This window comes from Mizuhopecten yessoensis, unplaced genomic scaffold, assembly GCF_002113885.1.
Source record: "Mizuhopecten yessoensis strain PY_sf001 unplaced genomic scaffold, ASM211388v2 scaffold1313, whole genome shotgun sequence".
Taxonomy (NCBI): domain Eukaryota; kingdom Metazoa; phylum Mollusca; class Bivalvia; order Pectinida; family Pectinidae; genus Mizuhopecten; species Mizuhopecten yessoensis.
The window spans coordinates 59,652-67,228 of record NW_018403984.1 but is presented as its reverse complement, the minus strand read 5'-3'; the positions used below and the strand labels follow the sequence as shown (position 1 = coordinate 67,228).

Here is a 7,577-nt window from a genome sequence, read left to right as displayed (position 1 = left end):
CAGGGTGTGTTATTGTGTCGGGTTCTACTTTTCCCTATGGACATACTAGGGTGCTAGTGAGGTTCTGTTTTTGTGATCATTTCAGTTGCGTTTCTCTTAGAATATAGAACGGTTCGTGAGGTCGTGATTTTTGTGTTTTGTCCGTCAATTTAGATAATGTGGACGGTTTGTGAATTTATGTTTTTATTTGTTCTCTTCGTTGATGTGAAAATATAATACCTTTCAACATTTTAACATGTTCCTTGGGAACAACTATACGAAGAGATCTTACAATATCTTTCACAATAACCCAACATTGACAAAATGATAATTTAAAATTTCACAATTTAAGTGATTCTATATGAAATTAATTACATGTACAGGACGTACATTATTCTGTTGAATTCAAAAATGTATGTTACAGTATTAAAGTAACGTTTTCTGGGTTTGTTCGTCTGCTTTCCCCTGTTAAAATTAGTTGTCGGCTAATGAAGTATGTGTAGTGTCGTTGTTTGTCCCGTTGTTTTCCTATGTTCAAATACGTGGCCGGCTATAAAGGTCTTATTTTCGTATTTTGTTCGTTTAACTTCATGTGTGTAAATGATGCTGGTTGATGCATACTTGATAGCATATCAGTTTTTCATAGGATAGAAATCTAAATATAAAATATCTAGAACTGTTTACATTGATTACTATCTGACAAAGTAATATAGCGTAACATGGCTGTCTATTATAAGCGTTAGATATCCTATATGTTTCGATTGGTTTGCATCAAAAACACCATAGATATTTTAAAACACCTACGAGGGCGTTGCTACAGATACACCACGAAAACTTCAAAGGAATTACTGCAAGGTCAAGCACCTAACTATGGTACAAATTGGTATTAGCAAGGACGATAATTAAGCTGATTAAAAAAGTGACAAAAGACAATCTGGACAAGTATACTGTTTAGTTTAGTTTAGTTTAGTTTATTGGCCTTTAGCCTTTCGGCTAATCAGCATAAACATTGCATTACATTTTACAAAATGGAGTGAGTGATACACAGCATTACAGACATAGTATGGAAGATGAACAATATATGTAATTATTCATTTGATCTCAGTTGTGAAGCAGGAATTAAAAATTTGGAAAGATTATTCAATTTCTTCTTATTTCTAACAGAAAGTTAGCTAATTAGTTTAAACATAGACGGTCTAATTCTGTAATATCTGTCAATGTATTTTGTTCTTACTTCGTTGTAAAATGGACAAACAAGAATAAAATGCAATTCGTACTCTATATCGCCTAAATTACACTTTAAACATAGTCTTTCATTACGAGGTATTCTCTCATATCTGCCCCTTTCTATACAAAGGTCGTGTGAAGATAATCTAAATTTCGCAATGGTTAAAATACAAGATTCAGGAAAAGATTTACGAAGATAATACTTAAAACAATTAACCTCGGGCAGACATCTATATAAAAAAACATTTCGTAGAGTTTTCAAAAAAAATGTTCATATTTTGTATAAAAACATCACGTAGACGTAGTTTAACGTCCAATATAAATTGATTCTTACATACAACTTTCTGATCATACCAAACATATCCAAAACCTAGAGACACTAACATTGATTTAATATTACTAAGCCAATTGGCCTTTGTATTTACCTCAGACAACATATCATTATACAAGACTTTCAAAATATAATTATCTGTTTCAAGTAATTTCAACCAATACTTAATTATTCTCATNTGTTCATATTTTGTATAAAAACATCACGTAGACGTAGTTTAACGTCCAATATAAATTGATTCTTACATACAACTTTCTGATCATACCAAACATATCCAAAACCTAGAGACATTAACATTGATTTCACATTACTAAGCCAGTTGGCCTTTGTATTTACTTCAGACAACATATCATTATACAAGGCTTTCAAAATACAGTTATCTGTTTCAAGTAATTTCAACCAATACTTAATTATTCTCTTTTCCGTATTATACAAAGTGGTAATCTACCAAGTTCAGAGTACAACATATTGTTTGGAGTACACCTTCTAACATTAAGTAAGCGCTTACAAAAATCTATGTGCACTTTCTCTACGTCAGGGGCAGCATGGAATTCCCATACTTCACAGCCGTAGTTTAATACACTTGAAACATAAATATCAAATACGTATATTTTAGTTTCAATGTTAAAAATATTGTTATTACAAATATTCGTTATGCGGTATACACATTTTCGACCTTGCTGACTAATAGTATTCTGAGTTTGGGTAAACTTTCCATTATAAAACAATGTTACACCCAGATAATTGAAGGACTCAACAATTTCAATGTTTTTTCCATTGTAATACCATCTGTTAGTATTTGAAAGATTACCGCCATTACGAAAGACAACGATTTTCGTTTTGGCCACATTGACCTTTATATTCCATGTGGTACTATAGTCATACAAGGTATCAAGCATAGTCTGAAGTTCTTCTATGGACTCAGAAAACGGTCAGTATCGTCCGCATACATAATCAAAAACAGCGATATTTTATCTCTTAATTCCACACATTCAGTGGTTTTCATGATCAACTCATTTTCCAAATCATTAATATAAAGAGAAAAAAGAAGGGGAGATTACCATTCCCCTTGCATAAGCCCATTTGTGACATTGAAAAAGGTAGATAACTCCGACTCATATTTTACACAAGATCTAACAATTTCATAGATGGATACTGTACATTTTTCCAGTGACCATATTCCTTGCTAACTTATAAAACAATTTCTTACGATTAATATTGTCAAACGCTTTTTCATAGTCTATGAAACAACAATAGAGTTTTTTCTTTTGTAACAAAAATCTGTTAATTACGCCATGAAGTGTAAAAAGAGCGTCAGTTGTCCCAAAATTAGGGCGAAAACCAAACTGAGCATCTGATATAAGATTATTACTATCTGACCACTGTAACAATCTGTGATTAAGAATAGAAGTAAACAGTTTCGACAGACAACTTACTAAAGTTATGCCTCTATAGTTATTGGTATCATTGACATTACCTTTTTTATGTAGTGGAATGATAACACCACGTGACCAACACTCTGGAAATATACCTCCGGTGAAAATCAAATTAAATAATCGTTTTTACAATGGCACAAAAATATCTTTAAAATTCACAAAATATTCATTAAGTAGGCTGTCTAAGCCTGACGACTTATTCGGCTTGGATTTTTTACGACATATAAAATTTCAGTCTCTGTGATTTCATTGTCTAATTCAAAAATCTTTTTGAATTGATCATAAACATAAAATTCTTTTAGAGACAAATTTGTAACAGCATTTGCATTGCGTTTTTTGAATAAACGATAAAACTGTTTCGGGTTTGCTCTACGCAAGTAATTCATTCTATAACCTTCATGCGTCTTAAATCTTCTTTTCATCTTGCGCTCGTACATTTTAAACATACGTTTATTGTTCACCAAAACACTCCTTTTTCAGGAATACGCGCAAAATTAAAGTCAGCAAGCGCTTTCATATATCTTTTGTATAAAAACTTACAATGATTGTCAAACCAAGTCTTCAGTTTCATTTTGTTAAGAGATGTGAACGGCTCGTGAAGTTTTTTGTTAAGAGATGTGAACGACTCGTGAAGTTTTTTGTTAAGAGATGTGAACGGCTCGTGAAGTATTTTGTTAAGAGATGTGAACAGCTCGTGAAGTTTTTTGTTAAGAGATGTGAACGGCTCGTGAAGTTTTTTGTTAAGAGTTGTGAACGGCTCGTGAAGTTTTTTGATAAGGGATGTGAACGGCTCGTGAAGTTTTTAGTTAAGAGATGTGAACGGCTCGTGGAGATTTTTTTTTAGAGATGTGAACGTCTCGTGAAGTTTTTTGTTAAGAGAGGTGAACGGCTCGTGAAGTTTTTTGATAAGGGATGTGAACGGCTCGTGAAGTTTTTAGTTAAGAGATGTGAACGGCTCGTGAAGCTTTTTGTTAAGAGATGTGAACGGCTGTTGAAGTTTTTTGATAAGAGATGTGAATGGCTCGTGAAGTTTTTTGTTAGGAGATGTGAACGGCTCGTTAAGTTGTTTGTTAAGAGATGTGAACGGCTCTTGAAGTTTTTTGTTAGGAGATGTGAACGGCTCGTGAAGTTTTTTTGTTAGGAGATGTGAACGACTCGTGAAGTTTTTTGTTAAGAGATGTGAACGACTCGTGAAGTTTTTTGTTAAGAGATGTGAACGGCTCGTGAAGTTTTTTGTTAAGAGATGTGAACGACTCGTGAAGTTTTTTGTGTTCTGTTAAATGTTCAATGTGTTGATTCATTTTAACACCACGTTTTCTGAATGCCGTTTTGTACAAAAGATATTTCTGGTTTATGTAAATCCTTTTTGCAGTACGTATCTATGTATTATTCGGAATAAGATGCATCAGTGTGGTTTGAATAATAATGTCTAAGTTTGTTTTGAACACAAACAGGAATTGAAAACTTCTTTCGCGAGCTTTCGAAAACGTCTGTTTCCTTTGTCAAGCAAAGAGTGTAAATCACAGAAACAGACGTTTTGGAAAGAACGCGAAATAATTAATATAAGTTGCAATTCCTGTTTGTGTTCGAAGCAAACTTAAACTTTACTATTTATGTATTGCTCACATAAAGGACCTGCTTTTAGTTTATACGTTATTATCATAACACATGAGTTGGAAGTCATTTAATCGACAATTGCATAGACGGCAACTGTTACAATGTGCAATTGGGTTATACTTATATATTTACATTTGCATGGCATTGTCGCTATAAAGCCTCTTTGAAAGCTGTGTCGTTGATGGGACTTTAATTACCATGCATCACGAGACACAATTCTTAGCGTATTAATACAACACTGGCCGGAACTACAATATCGTCTGTTACGCTGCACTGATCAGCAGGGGTTCGTTACAAATGTCTGAAATACACGTATATTCCCTAGACCTACTGACACATATGTTACAGACTTACTGATATGAGTCACAGCACACATAAACATTTCAGACATTTGTAACGAACCTGTGCTCCGTCGCAAGATCACTCACTTCAAACGCTATCAGTTTCACGCGTCTCTCATCCACGGTTCCTCAGTTTCTGACGACATGTCAAATAACGAGGATGTTATAGAATCTCCCGACTGTTGTCAGGTTCCCATACAATCAACAAATAAATTTACGTCTGGATTCTTCACAAAATGAGCAAAGAGAAAAGTTCGAATTAACTTCCAAAAATAACTCCTTCGTGGAGGGCAAGGTCGGATTTACGGTGTTCACTGTATTTGTCCATGCGCGAAATTTGTTCCGGGGAAAAATCGAAACAATTTCAAATCTAACTTTCAGCTCAGAGTTCTATTGATAAACTTAAATCACCCTATAGACATATCATACGCAATTGTATTGATACTGAATTGTGGAATAAAATTGAAGTGTTTGTTAAAATTTCAAAGCACTACTTTGTTTGCCAATCAGCACGCGACAATACGCTGTTCAAACTATTGAACGAAATTGTGTGGACTGTCGATAAGGCGGGCATTTTTAATTTTAAATATAAATCATAAGTTAAAAAAGAACATAAGAGGCAGAGAAAACGTAAATATAAGTATTGAACTGTTTTTGTTTGGTATTTATGATCTATTTGAATGACACAGCTTTGCAAGCAAACAAATCATAATGCGCTAGCGCGTATTATGTTGTTTGCTTGCAAAGCTGTGTCATTCAAACAGATCATAAATACCATACACAAATAGTTCAATGCTTAATTATATCATTGTTATGATTACCGTCAACTATTTTATATGTCGTGTTTACTTCATTTCGCGAAACGCTCTGGCTTTTATATATAGATACATTAACGTGTATGTAATATATTATAAACATGTATTAATATTGATGTTCACTGTACATAAATGATCTTTATATACATATAAAATTAGTTGGTCGCATAAAAGATAAACTTGCAATTGATATTTTACTCGTATCTAAGGTTATCAATGGTCATAGGAACAAACATGTACGTCATCTACAATAACTATAACCGGACGTGCTGCTTTAGTAACCCTGTGTGTTTCTTTATTTCAGATTATTCAGTGTTAATTCTAATCGAGGCGGGAAAACTATCAAACACCAAAAGTTATCAGGTTTGTATCGACAAGTGTAGCCCTTTATAGATCAACACCATATATAGGCTATACATATGGTTTGTATAGACAAGTGTATCCCCGTATAGAATAACACGATATATAGGCTATACATATAGGTTTGTATAGACAAGTGTAGCCCTGTATAGATTAACACCATATATAGGCTATACCTATGGTTTGTATAGACAAGTGTATCCCCGTATAGAATAACACGATATATAGGCTATATATATATGCTTGTATAGACAAGTGTAGCCCCGTATAGATTAACCCCATATATAGGCTATACATATGGTTTGTATAGACAACTGTATCCCCGTATAGAATAACACGATATATAGGCTATATATATATGCTTGTATAGACAAGTGTAGCCCCATATAGATCAACACGATATATAGGCTATATATATAGGTTTGTATAGACAAGTGTAGCCCCATATAGATTGACACGATATATAGGCTATACATAAAGGTTTGTATAGACAAGTGTAGCCCCGTATAGATCAACACGATATATAGGCTATACATATAGGTTTGTATAGCCAAGTGTACCCCCGTATAGATCAACACGATATATAGGCTAGATATATAGGTTTGTATAGACAAGTGTAGCCCGGTATAGATTAACACCATATATAGGCTATACATATAGGTTTGTATAGCCAAGTGTACCCCCGTATAGATCAACACGATATATAGGCTAGATATATAGGTTTGTATAGACAAGTGTAGCCCGGTATAGATTAACACCATATATAGGCTATACATATAGTTTTGTATAGACAAGTGTAGCCCCATATAGATCAACACGATATATAGGCTATACATAAAGGTTTGTATAGACAAGTGTAGCCCCGTATAGATTGACACCATATATAGGCTATACATATAGGTTTGTATAGACAAATGTAGCCCCGTATAGAATAACACGATATATAGGCTATACATATAGGTTTGTATAGACAAGTGTAGCCCTGTATAGATCAACACCATATATAGGCTATATATATAGGTTTGTATAGACAAGTGTAGCCCTGTATAGATCAACACCATGTATAGGCTATACATATAGGTTTGTATAGACAAGTGTACCCCCGTATAGATTGACACCATATATAGGCTATACATATAGGTTTGTATAGACAAGTGTAGCCCTGTATAGATCAACACCATATATAGGCTATATATATAGGTTTGTATAGACAAGTGTAGCCCTTTATAGATTAACACCATATATAGGCTATACAAATAGGTTTGTATAGACAAGTGTAGCCCCGTATAGATCAACACGATATGTAGGCTATACATATAGGTTTGTATAGACAAGTGTAGCCCTGTATAGAATAACACCATATATAGGCTATTCATATAGGTTTGTATAGACAAGTGTAGCCCTGTATAGAATAACACGATATATAGGCTATACATATAGGTTTGTATAGACAAATGTAGCCCCGTATAGA

At 33.7% G+C, this 7,577-nt stretch overlaps 1 protein-coding gene across 7 annotated transcripts in view; it reads left to right on the top strand.

The window, feature by feature from the left end:
* Window positions 1-7,577, top strand: part of LOC110459248 (putative sodium-coupled neutral amino acid transporter 11) — a 113,316-nt gene that overhangs the window by 93,454 nt on the left and 12,285 nt on the right. For all 7 annotated transcript variants that reach the window (XM_021511451.1, XM_021511434.1, XM_021511442.1 and 4 more), the window contains one exon: window positions 6,051-6,109. In XM_021511451.1, the coding sequence (XP_021367126.1) occupies window positions 6,051-6,109 (59 nt within the window). The remainder of the gene's footprint in view (window positions 1-6,050; window positions 6,110-7,577) is intronic.